General features: G+C 38.4%; 1 protein-coding gene across 1 annotated transcript in view; it reads left to right on the forward strand.

Annotated features, from left to right (window-relative positions):
• The window catches only part of TBC1D16 (TBC1 domain family member 16), a 272,554-nt gene that overhangs the window by 242,420 nt on the left and 8,134 nt on the right, over positions 1–22,000 (forward strand). The window contains exon 12 of the mRNA XM_090382977.1: positions 21,057–21,380. Coding sequence (XP_090239103.1) covers positions 21,057–21,380 — 324 coding nt within the window. The remainder of the gene's footprint in view (positions 1–21,056; positions 21,381–22,000) is intronic.

Raw genomic sequence — 22,000 nt, forward strand, 5'->3', positions numbered from 1 at the left:
ACTTTGGTCTTAGGGATAACATTCTCATTTTCATTAAAACCTTTCTTTGTAATCACCGATTTCAAGTTAGTGTAGGATCCACATTCTGCCAAGGGGAAGCCATTCTAAGTGTCATACTTTTTGCCATTAAAATAAACTCTGTCAGAGCAACTTCCACCAATAGTAAACAATGCCCTCTACATAGTTGATTTTATTATATTCTGTCATTCATGCAATGCAAGGGCCATTGAAAGGCAACTGCAAAAAGCCATTGATCACTTTACATCTTGGTCTTTGGCTATTGGATTTCAGATTTCCGTCACAGAAGACCATTTGTGTACACTTGTCACCAACATAATCTTCATCCTAACCCAGAATTAAGGCTGGGCCAAAACAGCATCCCAGTTGTAGAAGTAGTCAAATTCCTAGGAGTAATTTTTCAACAAGAAGGTGACATTTTTAGAACATATTCATCAGCAAGGTGCGTGAAAGGGCTTAACATCCTTTGTGCCCTTTTATCAACTTTGTGGGGGGCAGATCACTGTTCCTTTATTCGTCTCTACCAAGCTCTTGTCCGTTCCAAACTCAATTATGGTTGTGATTTTTATACTTCTGTTAGAGATAGCGTACTTCAGTGGTTAGATCCAGTCCATCACCATGCCATCTAGACTGCCACTGGAGCATTTCATACATCTCCTGTGCAAAGCCTTTATGTCGAAACAAATAAACCATATCTGTCTTTTTGCAGGAAACAGTTATCCTTACAGTATGCTTTTTAATTGAAATCCCTGCCTGACAACCCCATATGGGCATCAGTTTTTGAGCCACGATAGGAAAATCTGTATCATTTGTCTGACTGCCAACTGATCTTTTGGTATTTGAATCCAAGGGCTGTTAAGTGAATTAAACATGATGGTAGACAATGTTGCCCAGTCACCAAGGCAATTCCTTCCACCCTGACATGCTCAACTTCCAACTTGTGACTTCTCCCTCAAGATCTGGGAGAAGGCTTTCATACCACCAGCAACTCTTTGCATCACATCGAGCACAATATTCTGATTTCCTTCCAGTATACACAGATGGCTTGAAGTCAGAATCGTATGTGGGATCAGCTATTGTCCTGCCAAACAAAACAGCATTCAACAAGATTCCACAAGAAACTAACATATATATTGCAGAGTTGCATGCAATATAAATAGCTCTCAATCATATTAAAGATAGCAATTACCAAAGGTATATGATATATACTGATTCATCAAGTATGTAGCTTGGCTAGTTAGCACACTAGCAAGGCTTTTATGGATTTATTGAATGATAGTTTTCTACAGCAGCATGTTAGAGAGGCAACAAGAGGGAGTAACGCTCTTGATCTGATTATCAACAGTGATTATTCCTGCATTAAGAATTTACAGATAAAGGGACCATTAGGTGGCGGTGATCACAGTGTACTGATGTGGGATTTACTTAAAGATGTAACTACCATCAGGGGTAAAGGGAAGGGTTTTTCCTTTTGTAAAGGTGACTACAGTGGTCTCAGAGATTTTTTTAGGTTCTATACAGTGGGACCAACTGATGATGTTACCAACAGTAAATTCTAAATGGGAAGCATTCAAGGAAGTAATTTTGGAAGCTACTAGGCTTTTTGTTCCAACTAAGATATACTGCTCTAGGTTTAGGCCCAAATGGATGTCAGATGAACTAATGAGACTCGTAGAAAAGAAGAAAAATGCATGGGATGCACATAAATTGTCAGGCAAGAAGCCTATGGTAGATACAAGCTAGTCTGTAATCAAGTCACAAAGGAGGTCAGGCAAGCGAAGACAGATTATGAAAAATCTTTGACAAAGGATGCAAAGAAAAACAGCAAAGACTTCTTTACTTATATAAACTTTAAAAGGAAGGGGATGAATCAGATTGGTCCACTTGATATCAATAGGTTGGCTGTAGGTGATCATTCTCAGATAGCGGCAGAACTAAATGAGTTATTTTGCATCTACATTCACACATAAGGAGTTATTCAAGGAGGGGAATGCCAGAGGTTTATCAAACTCTTAACAGGGAGCTAAGTGATTTTGTAATAACTGAGAGCAAATTGCAGGAGAAATTGTTGAAGTTAAACATAAGGAAGGCACTTGGGGTGGATGGGATCTATCCAGTTATATTAAAGTAAGCAGCAAAGGAAGTAAGCACACTCTTAGCCATAATTATGAGAGCTTCTTTGGACTGAGGGCAGATCCCCATGGACTGGAGGTGTGCAAATGTATCACCAATTCACAAAGGGGGTTCAAAAGGTGACACAAGTAACTATAGACATGTTAGTTTAACTTGTGTTCCGGGAAAAGTAATGGAGTCACTGGTTAAAGAAGCATTGCAGGATCATCTAGACAAGACTACAGTAATAATTCAGATACAGCATTGGTTTGTCAAGGGAAAGTCTTGTCTGACCAATTTGATTGGATACTGTGATGTGGTCACAAAGGAACTGGATGCAAAAAATAATTTTGATATCATATACTTGGATTTCAGGAAAGCTTTTGATACTGCTGCACATGGAAGACTACTGTACAAATTGGAGCAGTATGGCATTAAGGGCAAGTTACTACAATGGATAAAAGGATCGTTGAGTGGGAGAAGACAGAGAGTGGTAATCAATGGGTACGGCTCTACATGGACAAATGTTATTAGTGGTGTCCCTCGGGGTTTGGTATTGGGCCCATTGTTGTTTTGTATATTTATCAATGATATTGATGAAGGTATATCAAGCTTAGTGTCAAAGTTTGCAGATGATACAAAGGTTGGCAGGGTTGTTAATGACCGTTCATCAGTGGTGAATTTGTTAAAAGTTTTTATGCTGCTGCAGCAGGATCTGGAAAAGTTGGGTAGATGGGCTGAGAAGTGGCAACTGAAGTTTAACATTGACAAATGCAAAGTACTGCATATGGGTAGCAGTAACCCCAGAGAAATGTACCAACTATGTGGTGTTGTTACACTCAGGGTAGTGGAGAATGAAAGAGAACTGGGGGTAATTGTGCAGTCAGATATGAAGTTTTCTGAGAAGTGCAGACAGGCAGCCAGAGTAGGTCATGGGGTCTTGTCAGTGATATACAGCAGTGGTGTCCAACCTGCGTGCCTGATCCAGCCCGCGAATAATTTTTATATGGCCCACTGAGAAAGTGAGCTAAAACAGCATTTTAAAGAGTTGTGCCACTGCGTGTACAGGCATGCAAGCGTCGAGCTCGACTGTATCAAATGTGTACATGTTGTCCACTGCTGTCATATGTACACTAAATACAGTTATGTACGCATCAATTTTTTCATATTGTGAAATTCTACTATTTTGGTATAGCTTGTTCATTTTATTGAATTATTATTAATTTGTATTGAATTTGTTTCGAAAGAGGAACGTCGATTTCGATTGTCGTGTTTTTAATCAAAGTGGACCGAAGACTGTTTCTTCATTGAGTATGACGAAAAAGCAGTATGTTTGTTGTGTAAGGATACTGTATCACATTATAAAGAACATACCGTAGTTTGTCTCGACAAACAATTATGCGAAGAGAAGAAGGTATTGTAATTAAGAAAACAACAACACATACTGAAAACGTATCAGTCAAGAAATTTATCTGCCGTGAGTGCTAATTATCAAGTTGCGCATTTGATCGCTTTTGAAAGTAAACCGTTCATCAATGGTGAATTTGTTAAACGTTTTTAAAAGCTATGGAATAAATTTGTCCAGAGAAACGAGCAATGATACAAGATGTTAGTTTGTCTCGACGAGCAATTATGCGAAGAGTAGAAGACATTGGAAAGAATTTGTTCCAAGGACTTTTGGAAAGCATAAAACAAATGAAATATTTTAGTGTATCACTGGGTGACAATACTGATGTAAAGGGCACAGCCTAACTCCTTATCTTCATATGTGGAATTAATGATAATTTTGTACCAGTTGAAGATTTAGCTGATCTACAGAGTATGCACAGAACAACTACAGGTGAAAATCGTTTTGAAAATTTTTTGCCAATCTATTGAAAAGTTAGGATTAGCATTAAAAATTAAAAACCTGGTAGGAGTCACAACTGACGATGCAAAAAATATGATTGGTAAAAACATTGGGCTTATGGGTAGAATAACCAAGAAAATGATAGATGTCGGAGCTGAACCTCAGATTGGAATTCACTTCATTGTGCATCAAGAAGTTTTATGTGGGAATGTATTGGATCTCCAACATGTTATGAATGTGGTTATTTCAACTGTAAATTTTATAAGATCACACGGCCTTAATTATCGTATGTTTCAGCAGTTTCAGAAATTGAAGTTGCATACGAAGATGTAATTTTACACAGTGCAGTGAGATGGCTTAGTCGTGGCAAAGTGCCATATTGTTTCTTTAAACTGTGTCATGAAATTGATATTTTTATGACAGAAAAAGGAAAACCAATAAAACTACTAATCAAATATGGAGTAACTGTTTGATCTTGCAATTCTTACAGACATTTCTAGTCCTTTAAATGCTCTTAATTCAAACTACAAGGGAAAGGAAATTGGTCTCTGATTTGTATGGTGACATCAAATCATTTCAGAATACGTTGTTATTATTTAAATCCCAGATTGAGCAAGGCAATTTAGTTCACTTTGAATGTTGTACTGAGCTAACATAAAAACATATTTCCAAAGAATAGTTGCCTCTTGTTATTACAATTAGTTTTTGACAAGTTAGTCGATTTGCTGATATGAGATCCCATGACATAAGCTTGTTTGAGAATCCATTTACTTCTATTGCTGAAAACTACAATCCCAGCTTGCAATTTGAACTTATTGATCTTCAAGCCAAAACATGGTTCAAAAATAAGTATGTGGACTGCAAAAATAAATTACTTGAATTCTACAAGGTTCTCCCATCTGAAGATTTTCCACTAATAAAAGAAAATGCCATGAAAATGGGGCTACTTTGTTTGGATCAACGTATGTGTGCGAGCAAATTGTTTCACGCATGAAATCAAATAAATATTTAAAAAGAAAGAGAATAGCAGATGAGCATCTTCATTCCGTATTGAGAATTGGCATCACAAATTTTGAATAATTACCTAAAAACATTTAGCCTCAATCATCTCATTAAGTGTTAAGTTTTGTTCAGTAAATGTTGTGTATTCTACTTAATAAAATTTTTGAATATTTTCCATTTTAAAAAGGGGTATCATTATATTTATTTATTCACCTTAATATTGAAAAGCAGTGATCCTTTTCAAGCTGTAAATTTTCTCAAGTGAACATTTAAAAGCAAAAGTAAGGTATTAAAAAAAAAAGAAAGAAAAGTAGTCTTTTTAAAAACAGGCAAAAGTAAACTATTTAAAAAACAAAGGTAAGTCATATTTTTTAATTTTAATAAAATCTAAAAAAACAAATCACCGACAGATTGTTGCACATAAGTGTTAGGAATTTCCATTTTTTATATATAGCCTGAAAATAAAAAACAGAAACTTCCTTTTACATGTAACAGGATAGGGAAAATGTAACATGCTAATTTTTCTCAAATTACTCAGTGCTGCCCGCAAAACAAATCTAATTTTCAATATGGCCCTTGTACTGAAAAGGTTGGACACCACTAATATAAAGGAATTTTGGGAGCAGGGATAAGGAGATGATTATCCCCTTGTATAAGGCAGTGGTCGGGCCACACTTTGAGCACTGCATACAGGTCTGGAAGCCTCATTTTAGGAAGGATGTAGAGTTGCTAGAACAAGTACAGAGAAGGGCAACAAGACTAGTGAAGGGAACAGAGGAGTGCTCGTATGAAGAAAGGCTTAAGTTCTGCAAATTGCAGTGCCTGGAGAGTAGACATCTGTGAGGTGATCTCTGTGAGGTGATCTGATTGAGGTGTATAAGGCCTTGAATGGACTGAGCAGGCTCAGTGCTGATGAGATTCTTCCTCTTGCTCAGATTACAAACCTGAGGGGGCACAGATTCAAACTGAGGAAAGACAGTTGTAGAATAGATGTGCAGAAGTTTGCTTTTAGCCAGCATGGCAGAACTAGACAAACATTTCAAATTAATGGATCAGTGAAATATATAACCCTCATCCATTTCTGTCCTGGAATCAGGTTTTGGCATCTGTATCTGCTAGATTCCTAGCCACATTGGGATCAGGGGAAATGAATTATCTGATGCCACTGCCAAATAAGCCACTTCCCTGAATAATTGTTGCCTGTCATACTCCTATACTGACTACAGGCAAATAATAGCTGTAAATTATATTTCTGATGGCAAGATTCTTGGCATAAACAGGCCACAATTAAACTACATCAGGTAAGCCTGTAATCTGGCAATGGCAGTCTAATCTACATAGGGACCGAAGAGAGAAAGTTGTTCTTGCTTGGCTCCCCGTAGGTCACAATCATCTGACACACTCCTTTTTGATGAGTGCAGTTGACCCACTATGTGTGAGGTGTGTGTGACACTTTTAATTGTTCATCACATTTTTATAGAATGTCCTGTTTTTAGAGAGGCACAACACTTATGTTTATCACTTTTAATAATCTGGCTGAATAATTTACATTCAGTTAGATTTTAGGTGACAGATACAGCATCTGACATTTTAATTTTCTACACTCAATTAATTTATACACAAAGATTTAAATATATATTTTTATATTTTGTTATTCAACTTTAATTTATACCTTTGTATATCGTATTTGCCTTCTTGAAGTCGTAGCCTGTTTATAGGCTACCAAAAATATTTAGTATTGCCTTTATTTTGACTTGATGCATTATGGCCTCAGCTGCCAGTGTGCCCTTAAACACCAAATCAAACAAACAATCTCACTAAATCAAAGTACCAGAAAAATAATATGAAAAGTCATTTTAATTGTATACTTCTGTAATATGTATGAGTATCTACCCCAGAGATATTAACAGGTTAAACTGTTTTACACATTTCAGATAATATAATTATATAAGGTTATCACCAATTTATAAGTGAAACTTAACTGAATGGAAAGCAGATGAATTTGTTATGAACTGCCATAATGATTGACGTGACATAATCCCTCATTAGCTGTTATTGGTTATATGTGTCACATGCATTTCATCTCTCTCCAAACATGCTATAGCTTCTCCTAATTGTTTTTAAAAAGGGTTTGTGATATTTCAAGGTTTGAATAATTTTTACTGATAGTTGAGATTTTATACCATTTTTGTTTTTGAATACATCATACTAGTTTAAACACAGCATAACTTAGTTGCTATATTGAAATAATTATTAAAATGATATTGCATGTTATTCCAGATGGCAGGTTGTTCAAATGAGTTGAGATTGTGTGAACAACATGCAGGCATATCAAGCCTTGAGGGCAGCAAAATTTACTTTTGAAATAATAAACTTTTGGCAATAAACAGGTGAATTTTTAAATTTACATGCCTGATCGCAATAAAAAAGATGGTATTTTTTTCCTCTTGCTCAAATTACTCACTTAAAATTACTTAATTCAAATTGAGGAAAGACAATTATAGAATATGTATTTGAATTTCTTTGAAAATATTCTCAAGTGTGGTTTTGAGAAAGAGCGTCTTTTCATATATGGTACCTTCTGGTATGGCATGGTCGAGGGGTGAGTCCTGCTGAAACACTGAGCACATGGTACATTTAGTTCTGCAAAACTAGAAGTAACACAAAATGGTGGAGCACTCTTGCAGCCCAGAGAGCACTAATTGGCGAATCCTCCCAAGTCAAGAATCAGATTTGAACGTGGCAGCCGCATTATATCAGAGCACTCTCCATTACCTCATTGTGAGCGGTAATGGAGAGTGAGAGAGAGTCTGTCTCACAACAAAGGAAATAGATAAAGAACGTAAAAATCTGATTATATTTCCCTAGAAAGTTAGAAAAGTCTCACCTTATGAGTCCACTGCTGGTTGATCTTCAGCTAGAACCAATAATTTTTAACTGTATTACATTTAAAACACATATTTCAGACAAATTATTGCAGAGCGATAAACAACACGTCCATACTGTAAGGCAGCCATATTGGTGATCCCAGATCTTGATGTAGTGACCTAATTCCTTAGGTCACTGAAATATCAATTTCCCTTTTTATGATCTGGTTTTGGTGCATTATAGCCTTAGTCGCTGATGCGCCAATATAACTTTAAACAATGACAACAACAACAGCTTCTTTGAATAACATAGCAGGATCACAGCTTGGTACTTAATAGATCGTGAGTGCATGGAGACCAGAAGTGGCTTGGGAATGCACTGGGCACAACTGTTATTCCCATCCAAGGATAACAGCCTCGAATGGGATGAATATACCCCCCCCCCCCAATCTCTGTTAATGGTGTTGCATTCTGAAGAACAAATTCATAAAATATCTTGAGCAGTTTCCGGTGAATATACCTATGCAAATAATGAAATTTATGGGGTAGTGTAGAGAAATTATTTTCCTCCCAGAAATGTTCAGCTGCAGTACATTTCCCATAATCAGCCAATACTATTTTTCTTACATGCTTCTTCATGCAATCTTGAAACCACTCTAGGTGCTGACTCCTATGTAAAATTCCCCACAATCTGGATATTTCATCTCCTATGTAGTTTCACTTGTATCCTCAGTAGATACAGGGTTCTTTATAGTTGACACAACTGCATGCAGCCTATTCTCCATAAGCATGTTTGATATGTATGTAATATCCTTGAGATCTATTCTGTTCAGCTTAGATTGTAAGGAATTATTATTATTTATTAAATCCAAATATACTACAGATACATTCTCAATTATTGTGTACAGTGGATAAGTATTACAATACATTCTGATACATATAAAAACAAATAGAGTTTAAAATACTAAATTTATGAAGGTAATATTATATTATAATCCAATTATAAAGTGTAATTGGATTATAATATGGCCCTCAGTGTTTCCCCTTTTTGCTGCTGCAGCTTCTGAAATCACTTAAATGCACTAAGGGAGATTACAAATTTCTTCTACTATCAGATTAAACAAAAGAGAAAGGAAGAGAAAAGAAGTCGGTACATAAAAAGGAAAGGGGGATAAAGAGATAAGAGTATAGTGAAATCAATAAATATCTATACAGTATATACAGTACATGTGAACACCAAACCAGGACTTGTCCAACACCAATATACAAAACATATTCATGTTTATACAATTATTTACACCGAAAATTCTATTAAAAACATCAAATGGCCAGGGGTTCATTTTGTCAGTAAATCATTTTGCAACAGATCTTAAACTAAATATAAAACCAGCAGCATTTGAAAAACAATGACTATACATAGTTACCATAAACATAGCAAAATACAAAGTTTATTTTATAATTAAGAAAACTAGTAAAAATACTTTTCGGTCAAATCAATTGTTATTTGGCATAACCGGTCTCAGAATGTAGGTGCCAGTAGACACAATTATTTCCACAGCCAATCACTTTCTGAGCACAGACCACAAACCCTAAATGTTGAACATACCAGTTCCTCAAACTCATGTTTGTCACAAATCAAACAAAGTAAAATCACAATTATGATTTGACAATAGCATCACCTCCAAACTTATGTATTCTAATTGCATTATTAATCAAGGTTACAAATGTACCAACCTCAGAACAGTTATAAGCTATGCACTGCCAAAATTGAGAACAAGCCAATTGCAAAAACTGAAATTTATTATAGTTAAAAATACTAGTTTTCTTTAGAATTTATATTCATCTTACAAACCTAGGAAAATAACTATTTCCCAGAGTACAGCAGGCATTGGGTCATATAGACACTACAACTATAAACTCCAACCACATTTTAATTGAAGACCAGAGTTTAAGGCAGTTAATACATCACATAATATTAAGTAAATACATCCCTTTCACTAAGCACTAGGTATTATTAGCCAAGATTCTCTTTCTTCTAACAAATAGTCTATCTGCACAGCGAGAAAAAGCATTAAAATTTTCTTTGTTTTCAATCAGAAGTGGAAGATCATCCACACTGTATACCTCTGTGAAACATTGTAATTCTTGTCTAAGCTCTACATAATTATTACATTTGAAAACCAAATGTTCCATTGTTTCTATAGTGCCACAGCTACAAGACGGTGAAGTAGTTAAACCAAAAGAAAATAGTCTATCTTTGAAACCAAGTCCTGACAGTAAAAATGTAATGTGCAGTCTCCAGGGCACATAGCCATGCAGTTTTATTTTTAGAAAAACTCAGATACAAAAGGAAAGAAGCAAGCAGTTACTCTGCCCACATCAGTGTTCTGCCATTTATTTTGCCAGTTTATTATTAATTCATTTCTAATTCTAATGTTGCCCTCTTTGGTTGAAACATCAAGATTTAGAGCAAAATTATCAATTCTAGCAGGTAAATTTTTTCTTTGAAGTATTGCAAGTAATGGTAAATTATTTCATATTGTATGGGCAATTTTCCTGTGAGAACCTGCACTGCCATAGTTGAAACAGTGCGGCAGCAACAACTAGTTGCCAGCAGGAAGAATCACTTGAGAGAGAAATCTGGCAATTAGAGAATTATTTACGCAGTGCCCCCAGGCACCAGCAGCATAACACATAATTGGAAGAAATATACATGTATAATACAATTTGAGGGCCATTGGTTTTATACCCCAGGCGATTTTAGAGATTCTCATAATTTTCCCAGTAAGAGCTTTAATTTTATTTACTAGATATTTAGCATGAGCCATAAATTTCAACTTGTCATCAATTAATATGCCCAGGTATCGTATCTATATTGTTTTGACTGCATTTTGATTGCATGACCATTAATACTAACATTAGGTGGTCAGTTTATGTTTAATGAACCTTTTAAAAGCATCTGTTTTGTCCTATTAGTAGAGATTGTCAATTTATGCAATTTGTACCAAGTGTCCAGGTCCAACAAGATATCATTCACCCAATGTTCAAGCATTCATCTAGAATCACCGTAGACGAGGATAGCCAGATCATTGGCATAAGCCACCTTAAGAATGTTTTCATGCCCACAATTAAGCCACCCATCAAGGACCATAGCCCAGCAAATTGGTCCAAGCACAGATCCCTGAGTGCAGCCCCTGGTGACCACTCGCCTCACTGAGCAAATCCCTGAGTAGACAACCAGACTCCTATTATCAAGATAGCTGGAGAAAAGCCTATAAATGGGAGAGGAAACCCGGTCCTCCCGGGACCTCACCAAGACACTCTGACACTGGATGGTGTCAAAGGCCCCTTTGAAGTCCACAAAGAGGCCAAGGATGTATTTTGAACCAGAAGAAGCCACAGAATCCAGTAAGAGTCTAATCACATCGACCATTGATTTACCTTTACGAAATCCGAATTGGGAATCAGCCTGTAAATTTTTGAAAGTGTAGTAATACGTAAACCTAGTAACTTACTTTTTTTCTAAAACTTTTCCAAGAAAAGACAACAGGGCTATTGGACAATAAGATGATGGGAAATCAGCAGGTTTACCAGGTTTCAAAATTAACTTTAAATTAGCTACTTTCTAAGGTTTAGGAAAAACACCATCACTTAAGCATTTTTTCATCAGATTTAGGATAAGATTAGGTTTCACCTTCCATATTCGTTTTAGGATCACTACTTCAAGCAAGTCTAGACCTGGACATTTGTTGTCTCTGAATGTATTAATAGCTTCCCCAATCTCATTCTCATTAAATGCATCCTCCTCACTTGAGCCTATATAGATAAGATGGTCTATTCTAATATTAGTCTGTTCTGTGCTTTCTGAACTAGAAATGTCTTGACTGATAATTTCATCTAATATTACATTCATAGAGTCCTCCCAAGAGAGAATTTCAGAGTCATTGGATTTAAAAGAGGAAAAGATCTCAGCAGGGTGTAGTTTTTCTAGTGCTGCCTTGTAGGCAAAGCCCCACAGTTCATTTTTTAAGGTTTGTTTAACAAGCTTCTCCCAGGAGGATTTCTTCTTTCTATATATTTGATTGTAATATGATTGCCTAGCATCTTTGTAACGGTCGTAAAATCTATCTGTTTCATCTCTTGGTCTATTACTGTATTTCTTTTAGCATTAGCATTAGCTTTAGCATTAGTAGAGGCATTTGATGCAAGAAAGCAAGCTTATGCAGCATCAGCCAAAAAAAAAAAAAAAAAACCACTTCGACTTCACCCCTCTGTTCATTCAAAATATCTGTCCAGCTGAGCCTTAAACTCATTTAGGCTATCAACTTCCACGACAAGGGTTGGAAGTCTGTTCCACCAACCAACCACTCGCTGGCTAAAGGCAAATTTCCGCACGTCTATCCTACATCTGTCTTTCCTCAATTTGAATTTATGCCCTCTCAGGTGATTATTCTGAGCGAGAGGAAGAATCCCATCAGCATTGAGCATGCTCAAACCATTCAAGACTTTATACACCTCTATCAGATCACCTCGCTGGTGCCTAGTCTCCAGACACTGTAATTTGCAAAACTTAAGCCTTTCTTCATAAGAGCACCCCTTTGTTCCATTCACTAATCTTGTTGCCCTTCTCTGTACTCGTTCCAGCAGCTCTACATCCTTCTTGAAATGAGGCCTCCAGACCTGTATATAGTACTCTAAGTGTGGCCTGACAGGTGTGGTTTTTGTTTTTTGGAAATTTTTCCTCTTTAATCTAAGGTCCTCTCTTAGATGTGTAAGTTCCTAGACCACCGGGGAACATGGTTTTTCCTATGTATTTTCCTTCTAAATGAGGTATCACAGATCCCAGTGATTAAAACCCTCACCGCCTCAGCCTGTTCTTCAGCAGGCAGCAAGCCAATCTCATTAATGTGTTCTTCCATGAGCGATTCTTTAACATTATTCTCAAAAGGACTCCAGTCAGCATCTTTTGTCTTATATCTAGGAAAATCAAAGGGATTTATATTATTTTTAGGATTATAAAAGATATAAAAAATGATAGGATTAGGGTCACTAGCTGACCAAGGAAGGTTGAACTGTCCAATTTGTTATATATTGACCAAAAGTTAAAATTTAAAACCGTGACATCTATATATATGAAGAACCACTGGACGAGACAAAAGTAGGTGGATGTCCCATTGAGTTTCAGATTTTTAGATTTTTTGTGATTATAAAATCCTCCAATAACTCCCCTTTTGAATTTGTTACAGGGGCATTCCACATTGTGGATGAAGCATTGGCATCCGTGCATATAATTATCTTCTCCCAACTAGTTTTATAAGAGCAAATTCAAGAAAATTTAGAAAAGGTTCTGTATTCTGCGACTGCTGAGAACATTGGAAATATACAGAGAGGAGGCAAAATTGTACCAAAAGTGCCTTCCAAGCAGTCACATGTAGAATGCTTTGGGCAGAGACCTGCAATTTTCGTAACAACAATGTTAGGATCTGTCACAACCATGGCAGCCTAAACCCTGGTCACAGCATTTCCACCAATACTAGTAACATTTGGTTCTGACTGAACAATCTTACAAGTAGAAGAGAAGAACAATCACTAAATCAAATATAAGGAAATACTTATAAGGAAAGCATAAAATAAGATGCAGTAAGTGCAAAGTACAGTACAGTATAAATACAACACAGTATAAAATTACAATGTAGGTAAGTCCAAAACATAATGATACAGTTCTCATAAATCATATCTGTCTGTATAGAGAGAGAGAGAGAGAGAGAGAGAGAGAGAGAGAGAGAGAGACTAACTACTTAATGTTGGTGGTGGTGGTTGTTGTTTGTTATTTGGTTTTTAGGAGCATTAGCAGCTAAGGCCATATTGCTCCAGGGATATGTGGTGGTCATTCCCTGACCTTTTCAGCATCCTCCGTATTTGGTGGGCACGGGCTTGAACCCCGGTCTAATCAAGAAGCGTGTGCTACACACTGCTGCTCCTGCCCACCTGGCCTTAATGTTGGTAAAAGTATGAAGTTCATCATTAGTCATCATGATACTAAACAAGGTAAGTTAACCCAAATCACAGCAGACAGTTTTCTTGGCTTGAAATGCCATTTATGTGAACTTTGTGGGATCAGTGATAGGATTTGATGATATAACATCTGTACTCTCTATCACAAGTGGATTTATTAAGGTCAGTATCCAATGACACGGCATGTGAGAGTATCTGAAAGGGTAGAAACTGGTTTGACAATTAAAACAATTGAAGTTTAAGCAAAAAATTGGAGTTACTCTAGGGAATTCTCAAAGAGAATCCCCAACTTTATGCTTGCACTTCAGCCATCTTCATCTGTCAGATCCATTTCTGCCATTTCAGATGCTCTCACATTCCTAGTCATTGGATGTAAACCCTAAATTTAACGAACTGTAATGATCATTTTAACAATTGTGTTTAAGATGCTACACCCCAATCGGTATAGGGGCCGTTTTGAATTTTCTAAGAACTGGCAATTGCAGTTCTTAGAAAATTGGCAGTTGTCCTTAACTATGGAGAAAGTTTATGCTTGTTTAAGGTCCATTTTAAGACTCAAAATTCAGCAGTGAAAAATGGCTTAATCATGGTAGAGGCAGCAGATACCCATACCTCTGCAGAATGTAAAAGTGGAGAGAATTTCATGGCTTTCCATAGTTTCTGGTTGTGACATTCAAAATATACAACAAATGCTGTTGGCAGTCAAGTGAAGGTGTGCTGCATGGGTGAGCAGGTTATCCAAGTGATGATTGAAACATAGTTTGGGTCATAGACACCCTGAAGATTTGTATATACTTGTTAACATTTGTTAAGAATGGGGATAGGAGCATTACACAGTGTTGGCTAATACAGGCAGGCACTTGCTTTAAGATGAATATCATAAATGCAGACTTTTCTGGGTTTATTCTTAGTTTGAATTTGTTGAAGTAATTCACGTATTCCAGGAGGGTTTTATTAATTGATGCAGTTATCACAGCAAGATTATCATTTGAAATAGTCAGTGTGAGGAGATCAGTGCTGTAAACAAGAGCCCAGATAAGACAGCACCCTGTAGAATTCTTATAGAGATATATCATATGTATGTTTGCCCATGGATAAGCTGTTTAATTCTATTTTGAAGCAAATGATGTGAGGAACTGCTAAATGTCTCCCTTTATCTGACCCCTCGACGTGGGCACCTGTATGTGGTGAGGGGACCTCCCAGTGATGCTGCTGGACTTCCAGACTAACATCACTGGGATCTGATGCCCATACCTTGGTTCCAGGGTTACATCTTTGGAATCCGGCATGTGCAGCTGTGCGCCATGACCCGTGGAATTCGGAAAGGGGGATCATGGTGGTTGAGGGGCCCAGCCTTAATACACCACTTTGGCCCCTGCTTCGACAAGATGTGTGGTCCCAGACTCTCCCAACTGGGCTTAATCGGCGGGTGGTTCTTACTGCTAGGGTCAACTGCGTTCCTATAAGCCTCCCTCCCTTTGGTCCTGGGACGGGATCAAGGCTTATTGGAAACATGGGTATGGTGCCTCTAAGCTAACTTGGCGTCCCATTCGTGTACGCAGTACCTGCTAGTTCATGAGTGGGCATCTCCTTGTAGGGCTCCGTGGTGGGTGAGGTACTTAGGGCATCTGCAATTTTTATTTTACTCCTATGAGTATTATAAATTCAAATTCTTCTGGGGCCCCAACAAGGCCCCTACCTAATCGAGATGATGATGCAGAAAACACCTCTGCAAAAAGAGCCAGGACTGAGGCTACACCACCACCATCAGTGACACTGCTTTTCCTCATTCTCCATTCTACCGGAGAGCAGTCAGTTGGAAAGATGTCACCCTTCTTTATCCAGAAAGGATTAGAAGGGTTGGCAGGTTCACCAAAATCCGTTAAACGACTGCGTTCTGGCGACCTTTTTGTCGAAACTACAACTATTAAACAGGCGGAAAAAATCCAGAAAGCCGCATCAATAGGGGGAATACCTATCATCGTAACCCCCCCCATAAAACTTTGAACTCTTCACGAGGTGTCATTTCAGAGTGGGACCTTCTTCATGTTTCTGAAGAAGAGATCTGCTCTGAATTGAAAGAACAAGGAGTGACGGCTGTCAAAAGAATATCAATGAGAAATGATGGGAATCTCGTCCCTACCTGAGTTCTTATCCTCACGTTTAACACCCCACAGCCTCCAAGTTCCATCAAGGCAGGCTATCTAAACTGCCCAGTGAGGATTTATATCCCAAACCCACTGCGGTGTTTTAGATGCCAAAAATAAGGCCACTCACAAACATCTTGTCGTGGTAACCCTACCTGTGCTCGATGTGGTGTTAAAGACCACATGAGCAAGGAATGTTCAGCTCCAAAACCAGTCTGTGTCAATTGCCAAGGAGAGCACCCCGCCTACTCTAGAGTATGCCAGCGGTGGAAGGATGAAAAAGAAATCCAAAAACTGAAAACAGAGCTGAATATCTCCTACCCAGAGCCAGAAAACGTATCCAACCAATAAATAGTGGGAAACCTTCATATGCCCAGAAGGTTTCTGCTAAGTGCACTATCGGTACACAAACTGAGATGACTATACCACCAAGAGAGTCATTCACCCCGATTGCACGCTATTTATTGAGTTCACAAAAGCCCACCAAAAAAACACAGTCAGCTGCCACTCCTATATCCGTACCTCCTAGTGCTCCACCACTACCAAAACCAAGTGGTAAAGAGCCTCCAGTAATAACAGAAACAATGGATGTAGAGAACAAGGAGGTACCAGATGAATCAGTCTTGGAACTCTTTGCAGAGGAAGAAATGGACACGGGACAGCGTCCATTCTTCCCCAAAAACGATAAATCCAAGACTGACAAAAGTAAGCCCTCAGCACCTCGGAAGCCGCCTGATGGACCCACCAAGCCAAAATAATGGCTAAATTCCTACAATGGAATTGTCGTGGATTCCGGCAAAATACAGATGACATCAAGGCCCTCCTGCAAAAGCATGAGCCAGTTTACTTTTGCTTGCAGGAGACTTATCTAAAGGCAAATGATAACCCCACCATGCATAACATAACATTTTTTCGTAAGGACAGAATTGGGGATGGTCCTGCTCATGGAGGAGTGGCTATCCTTGTGGGCAACCAGACCCCAGTTCAGCCCTTGCTAATTACAACTAGCATAGAGGCTGTTGCAATTTGCCTTACAGTGGGATTTTTATTAACTGTTTGCTCTATTTATTTGCCACCTGGGACTGACATCTCCCAGGAAGACCTTGATGATCATGTAATGCAGTTGCCTCCCCCTTTCTTACTTCTCGGGGATTTTAATGGACATAACACCCTGTGGGGAAGTGCTAACATCAATGGAAGGGGACGAGTCATAGAGCGTATGCTAAATGACAATGATCTTTCCCTTCTAAATACTGGAACAAATACCTTCTTCCACATGCCTACCTGTACGTTTTCTGCCATTGATCTCTCTGTCTGCTCCCCTTCTCTGCTCCCTTCACTCACTTGGGAAGTGGAGGAGAACCCATACGGAAGTGATCACGTCCCTGTGATAACCTCGTTACACAGTGGAAGATTGATCAGGCTGACTGGACTGCCTTCCAACATCAAGCAAATTTTGACCTCAGTACCGTCAGTCAGGAGCCTATCAATGATGCAGTAACGTACATCACAGAAATTATCGTCCAAGCAGCTGTGAATGCTGTTCCAAAAACATCTGCCCGGTTTCCACCATTTCCCAAACCTTGGTGGAATTCACAATGCACAGCAGCAAAAAAGGCTCAAAACAAAGCGTGGGGAATATTCCACAGATATCCTACCACGACCAACCTTATAGCCTTCAAACGTGCACGAGCCAAAGCACACTACATCTGCCGTCAGAGTCAAAAGGAATTGTGGATCCGTTTTACTTCATCAATTACTCAGTCCACTAGTACTAAGTTGGTCTGGGATAAAATGAAGGGAAAATATACATCCCACCCTTCTTCAATCCTAGATTATAATGGATGCACTATTGCAGATCCAACTGCAATAGCCAATTCTCTTGGGGAAACATTCTCTAACATCTCTGCAACATCTTCGTATTCCCCAGAGTTCCTGGTCCTGAAACATAAAATTGAAAAACAGACTCTTTATTTTAAGTCTAAGAGCCTTTATCCCTACAACGGGGCATTCACTATACAGGAACTGAAAAGAGCCCTCACTCTTTCCAAAGCAAGTGCTGTTGAACTAGATGGCATCCATTATGAAATGATTAAGCATCTTTCACCAAAATCTATGGATTATCTGCTCCTTCTATATAACAGAATCTTTATTGAAGAGCAGTTTCCGGATTCCTGGCGCAAGACAATCGTTCTTGTCTTTGCTAAGCCAGGAAAGGATCGAAAAGTCACTACTAATTATCGTCCTATTGCTCTGACTAGCTGTCTGTGCAAAATCCTGGAGAGAATGGTTAATTTTCCTTTAATCTGGTATTTAGAATCAAATGACCTTCTCTCCAACATCCAGTGCGGCTTACGAAGGAACCGGTCCACTTTGGACCATCTTATTAGACTGGAAACATCCATCCGGGATGCTTTCCTAAAACGTGAACATTTAGTGTCCGTATTCTTTGACATGGAGAAAGCATATGACACAACTTGGAGATTTGGAATCCTAAAAGATTTGCATAGCCTTGGTCTTAGAGGGCATCTCCCCATTTTTATTAAAAACTTTTCAACCAATCAATCTTTCCAAGTTCGTCTGGGATCCTCACTCTCTCGTTCCTTCAGCCAAGAGGAGGGAGTACCACAAGGATCAGTATTAAGTGTCACGCTTTTCGCCTTCAAAGTAAATTCCATCACAGAACAGCTTCCTCGAACTGTAAACAGTGCCCTCTATGTTGATGACTTTAGCATATTTTGTCAGTCATGCAACATGAGGGTTATTGAAAGACAACTGCAAAAAGCCATTGATTGCCTTAATTCTTGGGCACTTGCTAATGGCTTCAGGTTCTTGCCGGAGAAGACTGTATGCCTACACTTTTGTCGTAAGCGTAATCTTCATCCTGAACCTGAATTAAGGTTCGTACAAAATGCTATTCCAGTAGCAGCGGACACAAAATTCTTGGGATAGAATTATAATGCTGACTTTTCTGGATCACATCCGTCAACTCTGCACAAAGTGCACAAGAGGTCTGAATATTCTGCGCTCTCTCTCTCTCTCTCTCTCCTCTACATCTTGGGGTGCAGATCGATGCACCCTACTATGCATTTACCGTGCGCTTGTACGATCCAGATTAGATTACGGGTCCCTGGTATACATTCGACCAGAGACAGTGTACTTCATTGGCTGGATCCTGTCCAAATCAGCAATTCCCAATAATAATCGCCACCTGTCAGTCCCCTATACAGACTACAGGCAAATAATACATCAAAAGATATACTCCCAATGGCAGGATTCGTGGAATAGACAGACTACGAATAAATTATATCTTATAAAGCCTGTAATTGAACCGTGGCAGTCTAGTCTGCACAGCAATCGTAAGGAGGAAGTTGTTCTTGCCCGGACCCTCATAGGACATAGTCATTTGACTCATTCGTTTTTGCTGAGGGCTGATGATCCTCCTATGTGTGAGTCCTGTGGCACAATTTTAACAATCAGACACATTTTAATTGACTGTCCAGATTTTAGCAATATCCGTTTTACCGCTTTTAATCATCTGACTGAACCTTATTCACTCAGTCAGATTTTATCCGACAATGACCATGTATTTGCTGTTTTTAGCTATTTTAAATCAATAAAAGTTTTTACTTGTATTTAAAATTTACATGTTATTGTTATTTCTTTATTGATTTATCTTTTCTACATTTTATACCTTTGTTATTTTATATCTTGACATGGTGACCTAAGTAATTAGGTCAGTGAAATTTAAATTTTTTATGTATCACCTGGTTTTGGCGCATTATAGCCTTAGTTGCTAATGTGCCAATAAAACCCAACAACCAACCAACCAACCCTGTATCTGATAATTGCCTGAAAGTAGGTTAATCATTGCAGGAACATTTATAGAGTCAACCTCATAATCTCCCCACCATCATTAGGCTTTTCATCATGTACTATTATAATCTTTTTATGTTAATTTTTATGATGTAGCCGGGTGGTCAAGAGCGAGAGTGCAGTAGCACTCTTGCTCCTGACAAGAGTGCTATTGCACTCTTTGTCAGTAACCGGGTTCCAAGCCCATGACTCTTAGATATGATTAACATTTGTATTGATGATTTATTGTAAACTTCACTTACCTGGTGGTCAGGCCTCAGTATAAACAAGAATATATATATATATATATATATATATATATATATTTTTTTTTTTTACTATTTTATTTATGTTTATATATATATACATACAGGGTGATTCACTACCAGTGCGACAAACTTGCAGGAGGTGTAGGGGGCACAAAGACGAATCGGAATCACATAGCATTGCAGGGTCCGAAATGCCTTCGTCATGCGGTAGAGGACGTTGAACAGGAGGTCGCGTGAACAGCGATCCCGCTGGAAGTCAGCATTTGCGAACCGGTTCCCAAGGCAGTAGGATGGACGAGTATTCAAATGTTGAACTGGCCGACATGCACCTCGCGTATGGAGCTGCAGACTGTAATGGGCGTGCCGCTCTGCGCTAGTACCAGGAATGTTTCCCGCACAGGCGTGCTCCTCATCATACGATTTTCGCACATGTGCACAGAAGGTTACGTGAGACTGGTTGTTTCACGAGAGGTACCATGAATCGAGAGCGAACGACAAGGACACCAGACAATGAGGAGAATGTCCTACGTCTTGCAGAAGGCAATCCGAGTACGAGTACTCGAGCAATAGGCCAACAATTGGGTATTTCCCAATCCACTGTATGGAGGATACTGTCAACAAACCAAATGAGTTCATACCATCTGCAGCACGTCCAATCATTGGAGCCTGCGGATTATCCACTCCGGAGGACTTTTGCTACTTGGTTTCTTCAACAGAAACAGTTCGCAAATGCTGACTTCCAGCGGGATCGCTGTTCACGCGATCTCCCGTTCAATGTCCTCTACCGCATAATGAAGGCATTTTGGACCCTGCAATGCTATGTGATTCTCCTCCTGCAAGTTTGTCACACTGGTAGTGAATCACCCTGTATATATGTGTATGCTGTTTGTTGGACTGAAATATTAATTCATTTAATTTCCAGAGTTATCTGCGAGAACTGTTGAAGCTAATGACTCCAACTTTCTACATACATCTTAAGCAAAATTATAATGCCTTAGAACTGCTTTTCTGCCATCGATGGATTTTATTGTGCTTTAAACGGGAATTTCCTGAATCTGAAGCTCTTAGAATGTGGGAGTCATGCTGGGCTCACTATCAGACTGATTACTTTCATTTATTTTTGTGTGTTGCCATTGTAGCTATTTATGGAAGTGATGTAATTGAACATGACCTCAAACCTGATGAAATTCTTTTCCATTTTATCAGCCTTGCAATGCACATGAATGGAGAGCTAGTACTTCGAAAGGTAGGTTATAAGTAATATGTATATAAAAACGTGTGTGCATGCACGTTTACGCACACATTATATTTGCTACAAGTAATTATATCTGCATATGAATTAAAATGTTGGAATTCCTAATTATTGCTTTCTCTTTACTAAAAATAACCTAATTATTTAAAATTTAAAATATACAAGGTTTGATCAAGAAGGTTCAGGGACTGGACTGATATTTGGGAAATAATGAAATTCATCAAATTGATATAGATCTCCTTTGATATAACCTCCTTGACCATGTGAGACAATTAATAATGAATAATGCCCTATGAGTCATAAAATACAAGCATGATCTTCACATTTAATCAGTATTGTCTTTTTTGGACCTTGGAGAAAGTGGGCCTTCCATTGAAAGGATGTACTACTGTTTCCAAGTTATAGCCATACACCCCCATACACCCATGATTCATCACTAATAATGATGGAAGAAACAAAGAGTGGGTTGGCAGCAACATATTGAAAAATATACTGACATGCAAGAACACCCTCTATAATCATTGTTGAGGATGTTAGACACGTAATAAGAATTGATTGACATGTTCCATAAGAAACACCAATTTCAGCAACTTTGTGGATAGTTGAACCTCTGT

The sequence above is a fragment of the Mastigoproctus giganteus genome, chromosome 10, assembly GCF_048544385.1.
Source record: "Mastigoproctus giganteus isolate SK-2022 chromosome 10, ASM4854438v1, whole genome shotgun sequence".
Lineage (NCBI taxonomy): Eukaryota > Metazoa > Arthropoda > Arachnida > Uropygi > Thelyphonidae > Mastigoproctus > Mastigoproctus giganteus.